Below are 23,242 nucleotides of genomic sequence, written 5' to 3'. Positions count from 1 at the left end.
GTCATGCCTCAAAATGTGTGCTTATTGTGTTGCCTGGAATGTTCTGCAGTATAGCATTAAACGTGTATCTTTCATATTCACATACATGAAAGTAAGACCACTAGGCCAAGTTACAAGTCATATCTATGGAGAGGCGACACATGCTCAAAGTAAGAATGCATGTTTTTAAGGGTTTCTGAGCAATTAAAACGTTAAATGTGAAATAAGCAAGTTTAATGCCATGCTGGGGAACATTCTAGGCAGAGCAATTACATCTCCATGGAGACAAGCAGCTGGCAGACTCTCACATCAGAAAAGTTAAATAAATAAAGCACTAAAGACCCCGATAATATTATATTTCTCTCAATGAGCCTTAATACACACTTTAATGCCAAGACTAATGCATATAGATTAAACACTCAACATCAGATTGCATAACTTCACTATATAATGCTCCCCACTTGGCTCATTAGCTGGTACTTGCTCCACACTTCACCACTATATGGCACGTGTTACTACTACTCTACACAACATGCTTGCACACAGCGGGTCCCCCTGTTTGAGAGGATGTAAAGACACCCACAACACACACACACAGGCGACAACAACAACCGCAACACACACACACACACACACACAAGTGCCTGCAGCTGCCACCGTCTCCAAACAAGCCGATCCGCGTATACCCCCTCGCCAGCGCACTCGCCAACAAACAGCTTGGGTCTTCATCGGGCTGGGTTGGCACGGTGCCCTTAAACGTCGCGCCACAAAGGAGAGAAGGAAAACCCCAGACGAAAAGGACGAAAAAAAAGGACAAAAACATAAAATAAAAGAGCAGCAGACTAAATAATAAGAGGAGATACAAATGAGAAGCGATGGCGAGACGATTAGATGATTAAAAAGAAGAAACAAATACCTCGATTCGAAATAGTGCTCCTGAATGCTACATGCCTGTTCTCCAGATTGCCTGCTGGTCCAGATCTGTGTGTCTGTCTGCTGTCTAGTTGTCTGTCTTGTCATTTTGCACAAGCTTTTTTTTTTGTAATATTTGAAAACGGTTCTGTTTTCACTTTTTCATTCGTAAATGGCACTGTATCTGACATTAATTCGATAAAAAACGATGCGGAATTGATGGTGAAAGATGAAATGTACGCATGTGATCCAAACCAAACAGTTTTCGCAGCCATTTTGTCATAACATAAAAATCTAAAACGATAAACTTTTTCGAAAATGGATTTAAAAAAAAAACAAAAAACTGACCATTCATCCTGATCCCGGCCGAAGTGTAAGGGTGCGATCCAATTCTCAATGCCACCAGATTGGGATGCCATCATGCCTTGGCGCGACAACAATTGACTCCAGTCTCAACACCAAAACACAGAACGCACACACACACAGACACAAGTTGGAATCCTGCCATGTCTTTCTCTTAGTGAGTTAATGAGGCGAGAAATGCATGGCACAGTTTGGTTGCAGACAGCCAAAATAAAACCGCAATACGAGTGAAGTGAAAGTAGTTTTGAATTGTATTGTGTGGTCAATCTTACCTGAATTGTTGCGTATGAGCAGGTCGGAGGAGACGTTCGATGGATGCGTCACTGTAAAAGATGAGGACAACAAAGAAAACGGAAACAGGCATCTTGTATAAAGTGAGAATTGTAGCAGAAAAAAAAACTAAAATAGGCCAGAAATCGCTTGTGGGATTTTTTATTTCCTCCAAAACAGGAAAACATTTTTGGCAAATTATATCTACCCAGCATCTTGAGTTTTTTCTTTTTTTTGACATTTACAAAATAAAAATAATGTACAAACAAACAAAGGATTCATATTCGTTATCTGAATATTCACGCTTTTCAAGTCATTGCAAATCAATAATCTTAAGAATGCACCTGAGGCAAATAATTACAGTCCTCTTGTCAGACTTGACTTGAGTGGACCTTTCAGCAGGTTGTAATCATGTGCAAATTCACTTCTTTTCATTTCAGATTCTTCACATTTGTCACATTTTCATCTAGTTAAAAGTGCTTAGTCCCAGTGTGATGCAGCATAAGCTATATTACTGTATTACTATGTTAAGGCAGCACAAGAAATTAAGGCAAAAAAATAAAATAGGCACTTGTCAAAGAAAACAGAATTCAAGTATGTTTAAATCAGTTATATACTCTTTACTAAAGTTCTTCGCCTTTGCTTCTCCTCTTCTTTAACTTCATCTCATCATCAGGACTGTCGTGTCCCTTGTACTTTTTATGTTTCTTCTCGTGTTTTCTCCGTTCGCTCTTGGTGTGGTCGTATTCGTTTGCGCTGTAGAATGCAGTTTCTGAGTATTTGTGTCTTTCTCTCTCCTCTATTCTTTCATTACTCCCTCCTTCGCTCTTTTTCTCCGTGCTTAGACTCGACTGGGCGGTAGGTGTGGTCGGGCGTTGGCTTGTGCACGTCCAGTTTTGTCCAGAATTGCTTTCCGAAGATGTTTTGGGTGAGATTTGACCTTTGTCCCTACTGTGAGATTGAGAGTGCAGCGTGGTCGAGTTGTGGTGGACTTTTGGATCTTGTTGGCTACTGTGGTGGTAGGATCTTGATGAAGAACTTTTGTCACGGTTACCTCTCCACACTTTGTCTTGGTCAATATAGATTTTACGGGATGGGCCCTCTCTGCTCTTGTTTTCACCTGGCTCTCTATAGTTACTAGATTTCTTGTCATCTAAAATAGAGGTGAATGCCTGGCTCGAACCATTTGAGGATTTGCTATAAAAAGTGCCAGTGGTTTCCCTGTCTTTGTGGTGGCCGTGTTCTTCTCCCTTTCTGCCCTCACTCTCTGTCCTTCTCTTCCTCTTTCTGTCAAAATCAAAGTTGCTGTCAGGCACGTCTTGGCCACTAGAGGGCACAATGGCGCCATCTAAACTAGAACTGTTTACTGTCTCCTCTGCATTGTCTACTTCTACTGACCTTCTATGTTTTCTTCTTTTCTTTACCTCCCTGAGATCTGAGGAAACGTTTGCTTCCAGTTCTTTCTCCGATCCGTCTTTCTCCCGTCTGGAGTGGGTGACCTAAAATGAAAACAAAAGATAAAAACAAAAGAGGACTTAATACTGTGTACTATTATAACAGCAATCAGATTTAGATGAATAACTTAGCTGTACTTGTTTCATTGTTACTTGGTTTGAATTGTTTTTGCATTTCATACCCGATACCGGACGTTTGTCAGTGATTACGTAGGTAAATATGTGTTCAAACTTTTGCACACTTTCAGGTTTTTGTGTTTGCATAATCTCTGTACTAGTGGTATTGGGAGCTAACCACAATGCTTTCCAGACCAAACCACAATGATCACAACTTCAGATCAGACTATTTATACTTCAAATGTCTCAGTCATTTATCAGCTAATAACTCAACCATTTGATTTCCATAACTGAACTAACCATTTTATCTTGATTTTCCGCAAGGTGTGGAAAATTCTGTGTGTGCATTTGCTGCAAACCGTATTTACATAAAAAGAGATAAAAATGTTTTCTATCAAACATATTTTTTCCTTTACTGAGTCATAATTGACATACTTGTTAAAAATACTGTTTTTAAATTGTATCATTATGAGGGAACTGTACATTTCAGTACTATGTGCACTCTTGTCTCTTCTTGGTCTTTAAAGGTGCACTGTTTAACTTGAGGATTGCACCTTCAACGTTAGTACACCTTGTGAAGAAATGGTTTGTGTCCCTTCGGCATTAAAAAAGGACTGTGCACACCTTTACATGCTTCTCTACTGAGGTGTAGCCCATATATTTCTCCAGACACTTTGCTACTGTCTTTTGTTGTTCCTCACTGATGATCACACCTCCAGATGGGCCCACTGTTAAGCTGCATATAAATAAACAGAAATAAATCAAATAATAATAAACAAAACAATAACCAAAGAAAGTCAAACTCTTAAAGGCATGAAGGAACTATCAGAACACCTACCTGCCGTGGTCTTTAGTCACAGGTTGTCCCAAATCATGTTTCCTCTCAGAGTCTAGCAGATCTTCTTGGTCCTGAGATTTTCTGTACTCCTCCTCCTCCTTCTCTCTCCTCTCTTCCTCTTCTACGGATGTCAGAGCACAGTGCCACAAGTCTGAATCCTCTTCTCCAGCAGCCTCATCTTCTGGAAAGATCTCCCACGAGTTGTTTCGCTCATCTTTTATTTCTTCAGCTGGAAACACCTGCTCTTCGGCCTCATTCTCAGCTTTATTATCAGCCTCTTCTATCAGTTTGTAAAATGTATTCTCTTTTACTTGACCTTCAACTTTCTTTGCCTCCTCATCCTTTTTGCTGTCCAGTTTGATGTTAATGTTGATCTTTTGCTGCACTTTCACGTTCACCCCTCCTTCCCAGGCGTTCTCTGCTGTGAGTGGCTGGGGCTTCCACGTAGCTTTCTTCGGTTTTTCCCTTTCTAACACTTTGGGGAACAGGTCCAAACTTGAGGAGGGCTGGATGAGAATATTTTGTCTTTGATTTTTGGAAGTTTCCTCAGTTTTCTGCTTTCTGCTCTTGTCCGACCTTGAGTCTGGTGATCGGCTGCGTCCAGATTGTCTGCTCCCATCTTGCCGCTTCCCTTCACGCCTCCTTCTGTCCTTTTCTTTATCCAAGACTTTTTGATCTTTCTCTGTCCTTTTATCTTCACCTTTACTCTTTAAATGTTTATCTGTCTTTTTTGGGGGAGACTTCAGACAGTCATCAGTGTTTTGTTTCTTACTTTCCCTCACCTTGTTTTGGTTTTCATCCTTGTCCTTGTGGTGAGATGCGTTCAGTGGCTCCTGGGATGCCCGAGAGCAGTTATCGCTCAGAGGGGAATTGCTGTCACTAAACGACTGTGTGGGGGTTGAGTGGCTGTCGCTGTAAGATGAAGAGGAATGGCTGTGGCTATTGCTGGAGCTTCTTTCAGATTGGGACTGTGAAGTTAGACTGTCGCTAGAGGGAGGTGATCGCCCCCTGTGGTGCTGGGGAGAGTTGGGGGGCCAGTGCGGCTGTGGAGGGGGCATGAGAGGTGGAGGGGGCATCTGGTGAAAGTGGCTGAAGTAGCTGTTAAAATACTTCTCGCACCAGTCTTTGTACTCTTGTTTCCAACGCAGGTACATGTCTAAACTCCATTCTGGGGCTTCTTTTGACCTATGTGAGCTTTCCCTTCCCTTTGATCTGCGGCTGCTGTTGCGGCTGCTGTGTGGGGACGTGTCTGTGCGATGGCGGCCATGATGGCGGCTCTTGTGGTGATCTGCTGGAGATCTTGACCTGTGTGGAGAACGTGACCTCGAAGGTGAGGTTGAGGTGGGCGAGTGAGAATGTTTGTAGCTGTGGCGAGTGTGTGAATGAGAGGAGTGAGACCGGCTGGAGAGGCCTCTGTGATGGGACTGAGGGGAATAGGGTCTAGAGAAAAACAAAATAGATTTAAAAAATAATAATAAAATAACTTGAATAATTTTGTGTGTGTAAAGGCATACCTTGCGCTACGGTGGGACCTGGATTGCGAGGGTGATCTACTGGAGGAGCGAGAACATTTGGATCTATGGGACTTTGAACTATAACGATATGATGGTTTGTACAATGATCCTCTAGAAGGGGTCCTAAGAGAAGAAGAAATGTTAATTTTAAGTGATAACAAAAATCACTGGAGATGTGCACAGAATGAAACCCAAAATGAAAACACGAAGGCTCATTTAAACAAATGAGGTCTAAAAATCTGGAGGCATTTTTTCTTCTCCAAATATACAATAGTATGTATACGAAGACATAAGTAGTGAAAGAGTTACCTCTCTTTGTTCCTTCTGTGAGACAGCAACAACTCTTTGGGGAGGAGCGGGGGGATAGAGGTGGAGGTAAAAGTAGGGATGGGAGCTCCCTGGGGGCTGGGCCCAGTAGTCCACAGGGGTGTGGCAGTGGTGAAACCAGGCGGGTAAGTATTCAGAGGCAGCTGTTGCACTGGCAGGTATGTTTGAACATGAGCAGGCGTGATGTTAGGAGACTGAGTGAGTGGGAATGAGGGCGAGGTAGAAGCTGGATAAGCTGAGCTTATTGCAGTCCAGTCTTCACTGGGACAGGTTGAAGTAGATCTGAGGAAACAACAGAGAAGTGAAATAACACAGATGCAGATATACTATTAAACCCACACACATGATCACTGACCTGTCCCAGTGTGGAGGACCCTGCTCAGATTGAGTCGTGGAACCTTTGGAATTGAGTGGAAAACATGTAGCATCACAGTGTTTAACAACAACAACAACATATACATATACATATATATATATACACATATACATATATATACACATATATACATATATATATACATATATATACACACATATATATATATACACATACATACATATATATATACATACATATATATATATACATATATATATATATATACATATATATATATATATACATACACATATATACACACACACATATATACACATATACACATACATATACATATATATATATATATATATATATATATATATATATATATATATATATATATATATAATATATATGTGTGTGTGTATATATGTATATATGTGTGTGTATATATAGATAGATAGATAGGATATATATATATATATAGAGAGAGCGAGATAGATATATAGATATATATAGATAGATATAATTTGCACCATAACACACCATTTGTGAATTTTCTTCACTGACAATGGCAATGAAACCTATTCAGACTCAGATTCTCTGTCACTTACCGGAATTAGTTTCGTCTGTCACTGCTTGAGTAACTGAGGTAACCTGAAATGAGAATAGAAAATGGTTGACTTAACACATGTGAACAACATTCATCTGATATTTGAATGTTTTAGTTCTTACAAGTGGTATAGACTGAGACAGAGAATCACAGGTGTCTGCTTCTGAAACCAACACAGATGGGCTTGCTATTGGAGAAGAGTCTGTCTTCAGGTCAGCTTCTCTGAGGAAACATCATAATATTCCATCAAATGGTGATTGGTCTAAAGGCTTTGTGCAATAAAACTGCAGGTTTCTGCAAAATTCCCAAGGGCTTACTTATGTGACGTTTCATCACTGGTTTTCACAACAAGGGAGGTGCTGGATGAGCTGGGGGGTGAGTCAGTACTTGTAATTGTTTGCAAGTCTGCTACCTGCAAAGAAACAATATATTTGAATAAAGTCCACTATTTAGTGTTTCTTAAACACAGGGTACAAATTGTAATTACAAAGTGGAATATAATAATTATGCTTGGACCATAAGACTTACCTGTGACTTGTCAGGTTGGCTCTGAGGTGGTGGTGTGGGGGCAGGACTTGGTCTAGGAGTGCAATCCTGAGACCGGGAAGTGCTACATGTATTTTTAAGACTTTGGGTAGAAACCTGCTCCTTTGTGTAATTATTCACAGCCTGGGTACAAAGGGAACAAATATAGACAGTGAATAAGACATTTTTAGTAACGGTACAAAGATTAAACAAATAATCAAGTAATCACCTGCCGCAGAAATCTATTGGCTATGAGCGTATCAGGGGAGACGTCTGGTTGGTTACATGTTGGGCAAACGTGGTCCTCTGAATCCAGCAGAGCAGAGCGGATACCTGGATGATACACTGGGGTTAACAGAGCTGCAGCACTATTAAACTTTAGGGATGATGATGGATTTTATGAGCAGATACCAATACCCAGTATTAAGCATGCTATGACCAAGAACTGATATCTGCCAATACCAGTGTTTAGTTAAAAAATCTAAAGGCCTACAAATAAAACTGACCTTAAGTTTAAGTACAGCTCAGAAATGTAACTTTTCACTTTTGTAAAAATAATAACAAAATGTATTCATGTGTAATAAAAAATTATTTGTTACATGACTGATTAAACATACAACCATATTTTAGCGTGTTTCTTCTATTTCCATTTTCACTCATGAGTCTGTTCAAAATAATCTGATGCACTGAGGACAAACTGGGAATGACACGGGCACACAGATTGGGTCAGCACTGGTATCGAATATCGATATAAAATGTCAATCCCGAACCACCAATATCAACACAAAAACAATCAAAGACACTCGAAAAGATAGATCACCCATCCCTACTTTATATATCGGCATACTTGTAACTTACAGTCATCGCAGTAGCTGTTCCCACAACACGGTATAACCACTGCGTCATTGAGCAGGTCTTTGCAGATAAGGCACAGGAGTTCATCTGGAATAACTGAGTCTGAGGGATCTTCGGCTGGAGACTCCTGAGTGGGGGGCTTCTTTTTATCAGCAGCATAGAATTCACTGTTAAATAAAGTACACTTGTATTTAAGTCATCCTGAAAATAAATAAGATAGGCTAGTGCTGTTTTGGTGTCCTCACGCGTCAATGGCTGGAATTGCATAGTGTCCAGTGTTGGTAAGCATAGCGCCCTTAATGCTGGGATCATCCACTTGTACCATGAAAGAGCGAGGGATCCCTGTGCTCTTCTTAATCTTCATGGCAGGTTCAACATTTTTATCCTGTAATCAGTCGATCAAATTACTGCATTGTTCCCCAAGGGACAATAGGACAGAAGTAGTATAAAAAAAGCACATTATCATCTTTATGCAATTACATAAAGCCATGATAAAAATCTGGACAGCACATTTCAGTTCAAGTTTAAACTGGTTTTGTTCATACCAAGCTCACGGGGCAGTTTCTGATGTGATGTTCACTGGATCCGCAGCGGTAACAAATGTAGTTTGCAGGAAGTGGGGCACCGTACTTGTAGCTTTAAAAAGAATAATCATGGATACATTAATATTTCAGCAACAGGAAAAATAAAAGATTAATATTTAAATGTGTCATACAGAGAAAGCTAGATATAAAGAAAACCCTGCACACATTTGAGAATGAGAAAACTCACTTTGAGCTGTCATAGAAGGACTGGCTCATCATGGTTTTGATCTTATCGTCTTCTGAGTCGTCTGTACAAGCGATGTTAGCCATCTGCGCACACACATATGACATGTGTAAAGAGGCTAAGGTCACAGAGGAGGAGCAGGGTCATTCAAATAGTAGAGTAAAACATACCTTTGAGAAAAAGGGCAAGACACCTGACGCTTTCTGACCTTCCATGGGCTAGAATTGAACATAGTGTTATTGAAAGCTCCAAACACTGTACACGACAAGTTGGGAGAGACGCTGTACAAACTTATTTTTATAAATCACACATTTATGGCCTAAGCGAACTGTGAAATGGATATATAAAAAATGTGTCACTCCTGAATAGAGCAAATATAAAATAAAATCTGATTTGAACAGTAGTTTGGACTGTGCACTAATGTTGTGTTTGTACAGCTAGAATGTGTAAATCTAGGGATGTGAGAAGTGTCATCAGATGTTCTGTTCACATATACAGTTCTGTATTTCTATGTCCACTTTCTATCTTATTTTTATCTTCAGAATACAGTTTGACTTTACAGAAAACACATACAACAAATGTCTTAAGAAGCTTTATATAAGCAACTTTATTGATAAATAAACACAAGCAAAGCATATATAAGAATAGTCCAAAAGGACTGAGACAGGCCTGCTGAGAAATCAGAGAAAGAGTTAAGTCATGGACAGTCAATTTGACAGCAGCATGCACAGAGCTCACACTAAAGAGGCCCAAGAGGCCTACCCATTCTTATTATACCCCAGAGCTTTAAACAGACAGTGGTTTGTGTTTGGTGTAGATACCAGTATTTCTTGAACCTTAGGTGGTTTTATCAGCTTTGAATGGAAGGGCTGCATGATACTGCTGACCCGCCCAAGTGACCTCCCACAGATTCTACAGATAGCACAAACTACGGTCTGATTAGTTTGCAGTTTTTAATGTTTTTTTCTATAAATTGATTACATTCTAATTACTGTAAAACAAAATTCACAAATACATGTTTTTTTTTTTTTATTGCAATGTTGGTGATGTTTGGGATACGTACTGATCTGAAGAATCCATAGCTGGAGTTAGAGGCCTCTGGGCGTTGGCTGAAAGAAAAAAATATAACATTTTGTAGAGGGTAAGATAGAAGAATAGATTAACTCCAGTTTCATGATGGGGACATTCTTTTGAATATAATTTGATCCTTAAAATGTTCATAACCATGATACATAAGTCTTTTAAGCAGGCACACAGACCACACTGCATGGTGCTGACAGGGCAGGTCACATAACTCCTAGTTTGTTCCAGTGAGGTCTACACACCAGCCCATAGAATGCAAACAGCTCTACTGGTTTCAGGTCTAAGCCTAGTCCTTTTGTTCACTTCTGTCTTTGCTGTCACTCTCTTCCTGTCTCCCTTTCAGTTTTGGAAACCCCATGGATTCATTATTCATTATTATTATTATATCTTTTATTGGTGCAAACTGTTTAGTCATATGCCATTCCAGAAACATGAACCATGGTATTTAGGCATTAAGGCTGCTCTGCTGATTTAAGGAGAGATTTTTCATGACATCAACTTACCTGTTGCTGGCACTTGAGCTGGACTTTACTGGACGTGAAGGGACTCTGCGAACAATGACCGAGGCGCCTTTGGGAATTGGGCTGTCATCTTCTGTGTATTCTGAGGCACAAACAGTACAGTTTACGTTTGCTTTTTGGAAAGAAACATTGCATTATAATAACACAGACACATTCTTAGGGTTATTATGACATATATCTAAATAGCAGCTGCTAGTGTTGGCCTTGGCCCACACTCCATCATTATGGCTGCCCTCTGATCCAATCATCCATCTGCTATTTTTATCCCACACTTAAACACCACTTTACGCGGAGGCACACAGCCTTGCCAAAAGCGTGTCCTTAAGTGCACGAAGTGTTGAATGTGGTCTTTTCATGAGTCTGGCCGTGCTTTTCGTCCCATCTTTCACTTGAACCGGTGACGCAGCCTCTGGAGCAAACAGACAGCTGTCAGCCTGACCTCTGACCACGTGCTTTCTCCAAACTTCCACCTGACAGGCTCCGGTTTACCTTAAATACACCCAAATAACACGCAGTACATAAAAGACTGTAGAAAGACGTTATATTTTACCTTCTTTGGTCTGTGCGTTGGCGATTTGCAGGTCACAGTCCGCAGCACGGAGCTTCTCTCGGCTCATTATCAGCCTCTTGAGTTCACTCAGCGTGATGTTCACGCCATCAAACACCACCGTGTTGTAGCTGAGTTTTGAGGAAAATTTATAATGAACATGCGTCATTTTCTACAAGTCAAACCTCTTCTTATAAGGTCCGAGCCGAGCCGACAGGTGACAGCTTTTCTGGCTGTTGCTATGGAGTTTAAAGTTAGCAGCCCGCGTTAGCAGCGTCGAGGCGACACGGGTTTGTCGCTAACAAGCTAGGTCTTCAATTAACTGTCTTTTAAAGTGGCAAGCCGGGGATGACATCTCCCAACGCCAAAGGTAATAGTTAAAAAGACTTCATACAGAACATCGAAGTTAGTGCGGACCCTGGTCTAAAGTTTAGTTTGTGCAAAATGTTGCAGTAAATCCGAATAGTTCCCTGACAGAAACCACCAGCTGTTTCCAAAAGCAACGGCTCGTCAGCACAGAGCACGCACCAGCGCGTGTGGCGTTTAAGAGCGCCACACCGTCTGACTTTACAGCACCACCGTTAGATTACTGACTCTCTACAAAGCTTTTATCAAACAATTAACCTGGCTCAATATATTTATTTTTCCACCAAGTCACAATAAATTATATATACTTAAAACTATGCAGTTATGAACGCATGCAAATTGTTTATTGAGCTATTATAAATGACAATTCTTTCTACTTTTCCTCTTTTTTTAATGTGCTTGAAGGCAGCATCTTTCGATTACTCCTGCACAGCACCTGTTAGTGGACAGGGGCAGATGTTTGTTGTACATTTGTGGGAACTACAAATATGAAAACCTTCTTAGAATTTACCGATTGAGTTGAGTTTAATCTGTTTATGATGGTTTGCTTAACTTGATTCAGACTGCGTTGTTAGTTAGTTTAGTTAGTTTTAAAGCCTATGTGTAAAGTTGCCTAAACAAAGGCCACATTTCTATATGATCTGCCTAAATGACTTTAGACCATTAAATAGATTTGTTGTAATACATTTGTTGCAATAACAAAACAAGAGTATTTCCGGCACCGCCGCGTTTATCCGGTAGAGGGAGTGTGAGCACCATTTATGATGTTAGGCTCTGCAGCATGGGTCTGCAGTGAATCATTTTTACTTGAGGTGAGTTTAAAGTGGTCTTCTTGACATCCTACATGACAGTTGATATTTAACATGGAAAAATTCAAAGTGGGCTGTGCAATAGCAGCTTTCTGTGTTAGCCAATATCAAATCAAAATCATGGTTCATTTTTAGTAACCATTTGTATGCTTTTTGAGTAAGGAAATCCGATATTGCATTGTTTTACTGCAAAAAAAAAAAAAAAAAAAAAAATACTACTAATAAATAATAATAAGAAGAAAAAGAAATGGAAATTCCTGTAAACCTATATCTTGGCTTGGTTTCATTACCTGCTTTCCCCCATGTGGACATTATGTTTCATGTAATACAGTGGAACGCAATGGAAAGCAGTACATCTGTGATCACCGAGGAGGAACACAGTGATGGGCCCTACCAGAAAAGTTACACAGGGCACCTTTAAATGTACAACATCACATAAGCTTGGGCAAATCCAACATTTTTTGCTGTCTAATATTTCTTGTACAGTGCTTAAAAGCGTTAAAGGAGAACACAGGGCTAATACTATCTGAAAAGAGGAACACGATAGAATGTTTGAGGAAGTCTCTCTCTCTCCTCTCCCTCTCTCGTTTGCTCTACTCAGAGGAGGGATTTGCCCTATCTTCCCTGGCTTAGCTCACCATTGTGAAAGCAGTGGGAGGATGGAGGGATGCGGGAGGAGAGAGAAGAGGAGGAGGAGGAGGAGGCTGAGAGGATGAAAGGGAACCAGCTGGTGCCTTTAAACTGGTGTTCTTCTCCTGATGGTGATATGATACAGGACATGGCCTGTGACTCAGCCATCAAAGAGCCTCGTGGAAACAATGATATCTGGGCTGCGGGTGCACATGTGTGGTTGCATGTGTGTATGGCGTGCTGTGTATTGGGAGAGGGAGGTATCATAATGTGTCTTTCTGTCATAATAATAGGATTCTTGCTAACTGATACTGTAAGTGACATGAATACAGAGATTGGTGCTACAGTGAGGGATGTTAGGAAGTGCATAATTCTGATTGGCGTTAAAGGAGCTGTAGGCAAAAATGTGTGCAAAAATATTGAAATATCGGTATATCCTATCATTTAATGTGATTGTATAGTGTCGATGTCATGGGCTGCTGTATCGATATATCGCCAAGAGTGTTTTTTATTAAATTATTTTGTTACAGTGCTACAGTTTTGTTGCTTGTTTAGTGGACACATTTGACATTTTCACAGTTTAGATTATTAAAATGGGTGTGTTTCATATGAACTTTGCACAAGATGTGACTTAACAAAGACTTCTGGAGTCACAGCCATGATTTAGCCTTTATTTTTTATTGAACCGTATCAAACTGAATTTAAATATATCGTATTGAATCATATCGAATTGTAAGCTCACTGTACCAACCACATGATTTTTTCAGATTTAAAAACATGAAAAATAGAACAAGTTCATTTTAAAACATGTCATGTGATTAGTTTACAAATTAATTTCACAACTTTTAGAGGTCACTGCAGAGTCTTAACAACTAGCATGCTAACAGCGCAGTACTTCTCAGTTAAGGAAGGATTAAAACCCTTTATAATCTCTTTTTAACCAGATACAATACATCTGTACTGGGATTCAGCCCTTTTAAATGATTGAATCTATAGTAATCCAATATTTTTTATGTACTTGAACTGCAGATTTTGGAAGACACTAGACCTGTTTTTGTGTTCTTGAGCAAGACACCCATATTTCCCATCTTTGAATGAACAAATGTGAATGTGGGGATTGGTTGTAGTTGGAGGGGCTCATGACGCAGATTAATCACCTTTGAATGTCCAAACTATGCTAAATTCAATTGAATGCACTATTTTGAATATATAGTGATATAGTATATTTTGTGTCAGTTGATGCTATCTTCTAGCCTGATTCATCTGCCGGGTTCACTTCGTGTAAATCATCTGACCTTGCAGCATTAGTATTTGTTCGTCGACGGTAGGAGAGTACTTTTTTAATTTAACCAGTCACTGCTATTTGGTCAAGACTTATGTAATGCACCAGAGCACTCAGTGGGGTCCAAGTAATAGGCAGCTTCACAGCTCTGTGCTCATTGGCCAGTGCGCAGTCTACAACTTCTGGGGTTCTTGCAAACCGTCAAGTGTAGTCCGATTCCTGACCTAGTCGCTGGAGAAAAATGAAATTGAGCGGAGCCACTAGGTGGCATTAGCCTGGCTAGCTGACTTCTGAATCTCAATCTATATTGGCATTAATCCATGTTTTGTCATGAAATAAAGGGCCGCAGAATTTGCATAAAACCCCATAGAGTCTGCTATGGCCATACACTATTGCAAATCAAATCAAAATGCAAATATGTGTTATGGAATAATTATCCATATTTAAGTTCTCCATCAAAATATAATCTGTTTATTTATTACCTTTTATGTCTACACCAAATTATTATTGACATTTAAAAGCATCACAGGCCTTAAAGGGTATCTCAGCAGGATAATACTGATTAATTTTATTTAAGAATTCCCCAAACTTTTGTATTTTTCTAATTCCAAATGTCAGCCACTCTTGCGTACATCTTACCTTTCAAAGATGGCTGATTGCTTATATTTGCTTGTTAATGAATTGGCCTCTTGTCGTGCAATACACTGCTCTAGAAGAGTTTTTGTGACAGCCTCTTCTGCCTGCTCTAATCCTCTCTCTCCTCTACCCTCTTTCTCTCTCTCTTCTCTCTCTCTCCCTCTCTTCTTCTCATCTTTCTGCTCCAGCAGCGTTCACAGCTCCCGGGCATGTTTTTTTTTTCTTTTTTTCTTCTTCCTTTTTTCTTCACACTGCAGATGGCTGTAGTAGTAGCAACTCTCCTCTCCTCAAGATGTTGCGTTCACTGACACACATGCAGCCTGGCATATACTGACTGGCTGCTCTCCCTTTGTAGTGCTATTATTCGACGTGCTGCTTGCTCGTCTAAATAAATAAATAAATAAATATAAAAATACATGTATTATTTATTTTATTTTATGAGAAATTCCCACTGAGATTGTATCCCATCATCAAGGCAGTCCTAAGTACACAGTTTAAAATCAAAAAACATTTACAATTAATAAAAGATTTTAAATATTAGTTGACCTGTATTGGGTGTAATCCAGAATATAAACTTCTCCACCCCAAAATTGGACAAAACAAGATTTGGACATAATTTAGAATATGGTTCCATGTACAGTTATTTTAATATATTTCACTGAATACATTTGGCGTTATTGTTTTTGAAACTACAGCTTCTCAAAATGTGAACTCATCCACCATGTAAGTCTGTGCAGTTAATTGAATTTTCATCATGATTTCGATTTCCAAACTCACATAATCGATCTGAAACGATAAAACTTATACATTTATTTTATATAAATAAGTCTATTTATTTTATTTTTAAATACAGAGATTGTAGAGCAGCTGGATATATAGATTATTTTGGATACATTTATGTTTTTCTATGCCATATTTCATGTTCAAAGTATATTTTATTCATTTTATGTTTTATATGTTGCAAAACTGCTCTAATATTTGTAGCCTATAATTATTATCAATTTGAAAGTTTTGCATAAATTATCAGTAACAAAGTGTCCTGAATAAATGCATTGTGTAACTAAAAAATAATCGTGATTTCAAAATTGACCAAAATAATTGTGATAATGATTTTTTCCATCATCGAGCAGCTCTACCACTGTGACCCTTTTTTACCCAATCCAAATGCAAAATGTCACGAGACGATTTTTCTCATGTGTGCACAATCTTTTGACAGTTTTATCTCACAAGATCTTGCGGCATGAAATCTGGTCCCCTCCCTAAAAACATAGAGAGATATTCTGGCAAAGATAGATAAATAAATACATTTCCAGTATGTTGGAACGTGTTTGATGATCAGTGATTCTATAGGAGTTCAAACAGAAGAGGGGGGAAACAGAAGTCATTTCCGTGCCGTGCATCTTTAGTGGAGCCATGTTCTCCTCAGCGCACACAGAGCTTAGGTAGAGATGGATAGTAACAGCAGGTCTAGTCCCACTGAGCCTCATTCAGTCGCAAACAGCTGTTACATCTGACACCCTTTTCATATTAGCGTGCGCATGTGTCAGCTGCAGACAGATCTGGGTATTCTAACACAAAATCTCTCTTATGTTTATCAAAAGTATTGTCATGTGGATCCCATTTCTAGCACTTCAGAATCTGGAATTGTTCAAAGATTCAAAACCTGTTCTGGATTTTAAAAGATTTTCTATTTAAAGGTACACTATGTAACTTTTCTGGTGGTGCTTGTTTTCACTCAGATGTTATTGCTTTGCCTGGACTGTGGGCTATATAAACTATCTCCATGGAGACAAGCAGGTGAAGCTCGAAGTCAGATCCGTAGAGGTGAACCTGCTCACTGTAAGAATCTATATTTTGAACACCTGGGCTGAATAAATGCAAGACAGATAAGAATATGCTATGGAACATTCAGAGCAAAGTAATAAATCTCCGTGGAGACAAGCAGGTGCAGAGCCTACGCCAGAAGAGTTACACGGTTCACCTTTAAACATGCATGCAGGGAAGTTGAGCATTTGTCTGTGAATAGAAAGGTTTGGTTGGCTGTTTGTGTCCTAGAAAACACTCCCCTCACATTGGTCTGTCCTCTCGCAGTACAGTTGTAGCCAGGCTGGTGCCACCTAGTGCCTCTGCTCAATTTCATTTCTCTCCAGCAATTAGGTCAGGAATCGGAATACTCTTGATGGTTTGCAAGAACCCCAGAAGTGCGAGTTCGGGCACCAGCCAATCAGCGAAGGGCCATACATTCTGTGTTGTCAACGATACCCGAGATCAAGGATTTAAACCCGGAACAAAGAGAATGATTGGTGAATAATATCCAGAGGAATGATGTTATTGCCATTCTTCCTACGGGATTTGGGAGAAGTTTAATATACCAGTTAGCCCTGTTAGTGGCGCATTACATAAATCACAACCAAATAGGAGCTATTGGTTAAGTAAAAAAAAAAATAGCCACCTACCGTCAAGCGAATGGTTTCCACGAAGTGAAACCGGTGGCTGACTGACATGAAAATTTGCCAGATCACCTGTACATGAGTGGCTCATTTTGTGGACTCCTGATGACGAAGTGAGTAAGTGAATGACAAAAAATGTTTAAAGAGGGCGTTTTATACTTCTGTGGGATATTAACTGCTAGAACATAACATATTTAGCTCACAATGTTGCCTTTTATTGATTTAAAATAGCCATATTCACTCAAAATAATGCAATAACATGTTTAATAAGTTTCATTTACAACGTTCCCTTTCCTCCCTGTTCTAAGTCACTCACCTTTCAGAGCGCTACCACACAAAATCGGCATGTATTCCTCTAATGAAGGTTTGTGAAGTTGTAGTTGTACAGTCTTGCGTCATACTTTTGTTTATTTATGGAAAATTGTTGTCCAAGAGCATGGATGACTGCTAACTGCAAGGAGGGTTCGAATAGGGCACGTAAGAGATCACAAGATCACTAAAGATATATTTTTGGTGAGGGAACTACATTATAACATGGTAGATAGCTCCAAAAAGTCTATCTTGCATAATACCCCTTCTTAAAAAACAGCTGCTGTAGGTTGCACCTGCTTGACCTATTATTGGCCATATATTAATAACTGATTTGAATTCTCCATATTTGCATCAGCAGCAAAGTTCTTACTGAGACTGATGAGACTCTTGTATTAGATAAATAAGATCACATATTGGCAATCTAAAAATATCTATTACATGCACTACAATGCTCCTCACCTTGTTTTCCTTCTCAGTGCACTCTTTTGTTCCATTTTAAGACATGGACTGTGCACAAATTAAGCTGTTCTTCCTCTGACTCAGACCGGTGACGTCTTCTTTACAAACGCGCCTTTTATTTTTAGCCCCGCACATGGCGTGGAGGTACGACATGGCTGCTGTCTGCTGAACCATTGTAAAACATCTGATGGAGGAATCCTGCTGGGAAATGCTCACTCTTTTATGGCCTATTACCATAAAGGGCCATTTTCTCTTATTGGGCCAATGGAGCCGAAGAAAGCAATTACTACAGTGAAGAGAGAGAGAGAGAGAGAGAGGAAGAGGGGGAGAGGGGGAGAGGAGGAGAGGAGGAGAGGAGGAGAGGAGGAGAGAAGGGAGAGTGTCAATGTATTGCAACTATATATATATTTATATATGCACGCCAAACATAGATGTAACAAAAGACAAGTGGAGACCAATCCTGTGCGATAATCCCGTCACCCACTCGCATCTGTATAACCATAAAGTCACGTCTCCATGGTGACGTCAACATTTAAATATTCATCCGTCTCAATCCTCCTTCTCAAATCTCTCTCAGCGCTCAACGTCGTGCTCCCAGTTCAAAAGAGGAATAAAAGTACTAATTATAGACAGCCAATATTATAGTGTAGATTCTCCACACATAGAATGACGTCAATATAGATACAAACATATATGGGTTGTTGCATAATAATAGCTCTTAAAGGTCCTGTTCTACACAAAATGGATTCTTGGGAGCTTTAAGTCATGTTATAATGTTATAATATAATAAAAAACATACCTGGAGTTGTGTTTTGTTTCATTTAAACATGTTTGAGTAATCCTGCATTATTAGTCTGTCTACATCTCCTTGTCCCTTGTAATGTCATGTAGTGGTAGTTTTCAAGTTAACATCTATGCCGTTTACCTTTATTTCAGTAGTAATAGGCAATTCCTGGGCTGAAATTATCCGAATGATTCTTGTGAAAGGAGTATTGATTTTAAAAACACAGTGGAGACATGAAAACACAAGGTGGAGGTGGAGTGTTTTCCGTTTAAGAGAAGAACTAAATATACAAGGTTTGTGTGTTAAACAAAACACAGTGAGAAGATCTTGGGTTCAGTTCCCATAGGACAGTTTAAAGTGTACTGATAATGTAACTTGTCTAAAGGAGTGTCCGCCACCTGCTTGTCTTCATGGAGATGTTACGGTTTTTCCAGAAATATTCCACAGCATGGCAGTATGGCAGTGTAAAAGTGACACCATGGTTCAATATGTTGGACTAGACTATTTTTACATTTACGTGACTACGACTTGAAGCTGGTGACTGCAAAACTGAAGATGATCGGACTTGCTCTGTCATTGTGTCCTTCTGCAAGACACTTCACCCACCTCGCCTATGTATGGATATAGCATGTGCATGAGTCACGAGCAGTAATGAGAGGCCAGTACATGGATTTCAGGCAAATTATTCCTTCCTGATGTGACAGTATTTTGTGACCAGAATTAGAGCAGTATAGAGTGACTCAATACTGAAATTTAAAGCATGTTTAAAGATCAGAAACATACCTAGAGTTGTGTTTTGTTTCGTTCATATATTTTACGCAATCCTGCATTATTAGGGTGTTTACATCTCCAAAGCTCAAAGTCCTTCCACCTTGTGATTTCATGAAACCATAGTTTTCAAGTGAGCAGCTACATTTTACCTTTTGCTTAGTAGAGGTTGGCACTTTCAGGGTTGAAATTGTCCAAATGATTCTAATGAAAGTGTCTGGAGTTTAAAAACACAGTGAAGCACTTCCTGTACAACCACGTGAAATCACAAGGAGTGTTTTCTGTTTGACAAAAATATCGAAATACATATATATCGTATAGTTTAATGTTATGATACAGTATAGATAGATATATCGATATATCACCAAAAGTATTTTTTGGTATATTTTACTAAATTATTTTGTGACAGCACTACAGTTTTGTTGCTTGTTTAGAGGAATAAAACTCGTTTATGCGACACGTTTGATATTTTCATTGTTTTGGTTATTAAAATCTTTGTGTTTTATATGAACTTTGCACAGAAGGTGGTTTAACAAAGACTTTTAGTATCACAGCCAAGATTTAGACATTATCTTTTACTGGACCGTACTGAATTGATTTGAAATATATAGTATTGAATCAAAAGTGCATGTATCGAGGTATATATTGTATTGGCAACTTCTTAGCAATAGCAGCCCTACTAAATATGCAGTTTTTTTGTGTTCAACAAGTATGAATAAAACAAAACACAACTCCAGGGATGTTTGTGATGAGGAAAGTACATTACAGCATACATCAGAAAATAGCAAATTATGGGCCCTTTAACTGCCCAAAAACACTTTATAAATCAAATACAATCTAACATTTGATCAACTCAGAACACTTCACATTAGTAAAAAACACAAAGACACAAGAGAAACTTTGAAAAGGTGGCTGTTTATTTTTTTTCATTAATATGTCGTAGGTATATAATATTCTTTGTCTCTAGATATAGGTCATCATATTGATATCATGTAAGTAAAAGTGTGCTTTTCTTCACAGCAGCTGTAGGGGGCAGACTGCTGTCACGAGAGGTTTACATTAGAAAGTATACAGTGGAAGTGGCTGGCAGTCGTGTACATGATGTGTGTGTGTGGGAGGGCATGCACTCGGGGGTGTGGGAAAGGGGGAGGGGCTCACATATGAAGTAAAGAGCAGGAAGAGGAAGCTGGCCACCGATCATCCCATAAAACCACATTATCGATTCAAACCACGCACGACAAAAAAACACAGTTCAGGTTCACATTTTAGTATGGCGCAATTGATGAAAAAAGTCTACAATATATCGCAATTTAAAGGTCCTATATTACGCAAAATTGACTCTTGTGAGCTTTAAGTCATGCTAGAACGTTGTTACCTCATCAAAAACATACCTGGAGTTGTGTTTTGTTTCATTCATGTTAGTCTGTCTACATCTCCAAAGCTCAAAATGCTCTGTTCCACCTTGTGATGTCATGAAGCGGTAGTTTTCAAGTGAACAGCTTTTACGTTTATAAATTTTGTTCAGCAGAGATTCAAGCAATTCAAAGCTGAAATCATCCAAATGATTCTAGTGAAGGTGTTTGGAGTTTAAAAACACAGTGAAGCACATCCTCTTTTACCACATGACATCACAAGGTGGAACAATGTTTTCTATTTGAGAAGAACTCTTAAATATGCAGGGTTTATGTGTTAAACTTCTGTGAATGAAACAAAACAAAACTCCAGGTATGTTTGTGATGAGAATTCAACATTATAACAAATCAGAAAACAGCGTAACATGGGCCCTTTAATACTGATTGTTCAAAATTTTTATATCAATTCAACGTAAAGTTTTACAGTAGACTTTACTTTGTGTGTTGTAGAAAAAAACAGAATCCGTGAAGTTCAAAGGTCAAATGTTTTCCACCAGTTATCCTGAGTTTGTTGAGTTTAACAGTCCCCAGTTTGGCGTGGATGAACTCGGGCTTTCTCCTCAGTTTGTCTGTGAAAGCCCGACTTTACCCAGTGTTACATCATGGCTCGTTGGAGAGAGATCTGAATCGGTTTGTGGCATGGCTTAGTTTGGACCAATCAGAACCTGAATGTACCTGCGCAACCCCCATTCGAAAGCTTGTCTGTCAGGTCAGTGAACGCAGCCTGGATATGTACTGCATGTAAACAACACTGTGAGCTTCTCCATGATTCGCTCTTTTTCAAACTTATGGTCTGCTGGTAGTAAACATAATGGCAGATTTTAGGCAAAGATCATGTCTGAGGAAGTATGACTATAGAAATCATAGCTGGTATAAAGCAGGTGTAGTTTGTATAACTTTAACTACGTTCTCTTCATTCTCTGTAAGTTTCCACACTAGTGCCTATTAGTACAAATTACTGGCTGTGTCAAATGAATTAGTTCCACCAATTAAATGTAAAGTAATTACAGAATACCTCAACAGATAGGGTAAGGTTATGCAGAGGTGTAGCTATGCAGATTTTCATATTTAGATTAGCGTAAATAAATCATTTGGTGCTAAGTAGGTTCCACTAAGACTAAAGTTCAAGCTCAAACAGCTAGCTTCCTGCTAATCATTTGTGCAATAGTACAAAGTAGTATATGAGTAAGTTCGGTTACATTTCAGTTTTCATTGTCTATTTGTCCTACTTGAGCCATCTCTATGTAAGAGCAGGCTTTGGCTCTGCCCTCAGGGACTCTCTATGGAGCATCAGCTGTCATAGGGGACTCAACATGGCTGCATCCTGGAGCCCCCTCTGCTGATCCTGAAATAGCATCACAAACTAAAGTGAAGGGAAAAGGCCAACAGTCTAGCCAGTAGAATAGAATCCCGGGCCTGTGTGTTCTAGCTGAATGGGAACAGTCCATAGAGTTATGGCTGCATGTGCCCGGGCACAGCTTAGCTCTGTGGTGGGTACAGTGAGGCCCCGTGTGATGGAGCTGAAGGCAGGAGGCAGGCACTGGAGCAGGGCCACCACACACATGCTCTCACAGACTGTGCAGTCTGCTCTGTCACATAGACATGTCTTTACCACAGACGGCCAAACAAACACAAACACAATGTCACACACAAACAGGATTCTCTGGAGAGCTGGACTGTATTTCATACAGTGGACTGAATCGTGACATGATGTTTGTTTATCAGCCTGGAGGCTACTAACTCATATTTATAACAAAAATCATTTTAAACTTTGGATCACATTAGCCTGGCTTTATTTCAAAACGGTAAAGCTAAAAGCAAAGATCATATTGTTTTTTGTGAGGTCATTATTACACCTTGGCTTTTTGTATTTTTATGGCATTTTTGTTCAATGCAAACAAATAAGCAACCTTGTCAGGTAGGTAAGGAATTTGGCACAAAATGTGTTGCATTTGAGGCTGTAGTGAATATGTCGGATACTGCTGAGACACGACAGTTAGTTTAGTGGAGGCTCCCATATTGATCTGAGCTGCGTTAGGTTCTGTCCAGAGTGTCCACTGCTCCGCCGTGTCCTTATCACCTCTCAGAGGATGTGATTAAAACAACACAATCTCACAAAGCACAGTTAAGTAGAAAACCAGTCTAGAATAATATCATATTACAAAGACTAAAGACCCCCTGTCCCCGCCCCCTCCACTAATAGATTAATAACTATAGTATGTGACAGAGCTGTCATCTCTGCACAGTGGCACCTTTAAAATAGAATATATTTTACTAATAATACAATTGTTTTGTTGTTGAAACAACAAAGCTTTATGGTGATACC

At 39.4% G+C, this 23,242-nt stretch overlaps 1 protein-coding gene across 2 annotated transcripts; it reads right to left on the bottom strand.

Annotated features, from left to right (window-relative positions):
* Window positions 1-1,670: 1,670 nt before the first annotated feature.
* Window positions 1,671-11,506, bottom strand: LOC110155745 (retinoblastoma binding protein 6). 2 transcript variants are annotated; one of them, XM_055152918.1, is made up of 20 exons: window positions 11,012-11,506; window positions 10,444-10,543; window positions 9,921-9,966; window positions 9,028-9,075; window positions 8,861-8,943; window positions 8,635-8,725; window positions 8,335-8,474; window positions 8,093-8,256; window positions 7,464-7,567; window positions 7,238-7,378; window positions 7,027-7,121; window positions 6,832-6,931; window positions 6,711-6,753; window positions 6,130-6,172; window positions 5,757-6,056; window positions 5,448-5,570; window positions 3,934-5,373; window positions 3,720-3,831; window positions 2,923-3,023; window positions 1,671-2,811 (listed from the first exon to the last, which is right to left on the bottom strand). In XM_055152918.1, the coding sequence occupies exons 1-20, from the start codon at window positions 11,175-11,177 to the stop codon at window positions 2,148-2,150; spliced, it is 4,104 nt and encodes a 1,367-aa protein (XP_055008893.1). In that variant the 5' UTR covers window positions 11,178-11,506; the 3' UTR covers window positions 1,671-2,147. The 2 variants fall into 2 exon arrangements, with proteins under 2 accessions (XP_055008893.1, XP_020775561.2); XM_020919902.2 differs by having other exon boundaries at window positions 1,671-3,023.
* Between the last annotated feature and the right edge of the window lie 11,736 nt (window positions 11,507-23,242).

The sequence above is a fragment of the Boleophthalmus pectinirostris genome, unplaced genomic scaffold, assembly GCF_026225935.1.
Source record: "Boleophthalmus pectinirostris isolate CB_2022bp ecotype Guang Dong unplaced genomic scaffold, ASM2622593v1 HiC_scaffold_17, whole genome shotgun sequence".
Classification (NCBI taxonomy): domain Eukaryota; kingdom Metazoa; phylum Chordata; class Actinopteri; order Gobiiformes; family Gobiidae; genus Boleophthalmus; species Boleophthalmus pectinirostris.
The sequence above is the reverse complement of the archived record's forward strand: the minus strand, read 5'-3'. Positions and strand labels throughout refer to the sequence as shown.

Excerpts from the sequence above, each read along its gene's own strand:
- LOC110155745 (XM_020919902.2), bottom strand. The coding sequence starts at position 11,177 with ATGACGCATGTTCATTATAAATTTTCCTCAAAACTCAGCTACAACACG. Across the intron at positions 8,726-8,860 it reads TCCTTCTATGACAGCTCAAA|CTACAAGTACGGTGCCCCAC; the intron begins GTGAGTTTTCTC and ends TTCTTTTTAAAG. Across the intron at positions 6,173-6,710 it reads GACAGACGAAACTAATTCCG|GTTCCACGACTCAATCTGAG; the intron begins GTAAGTGACAGA and ends TCAATTCCAAAG.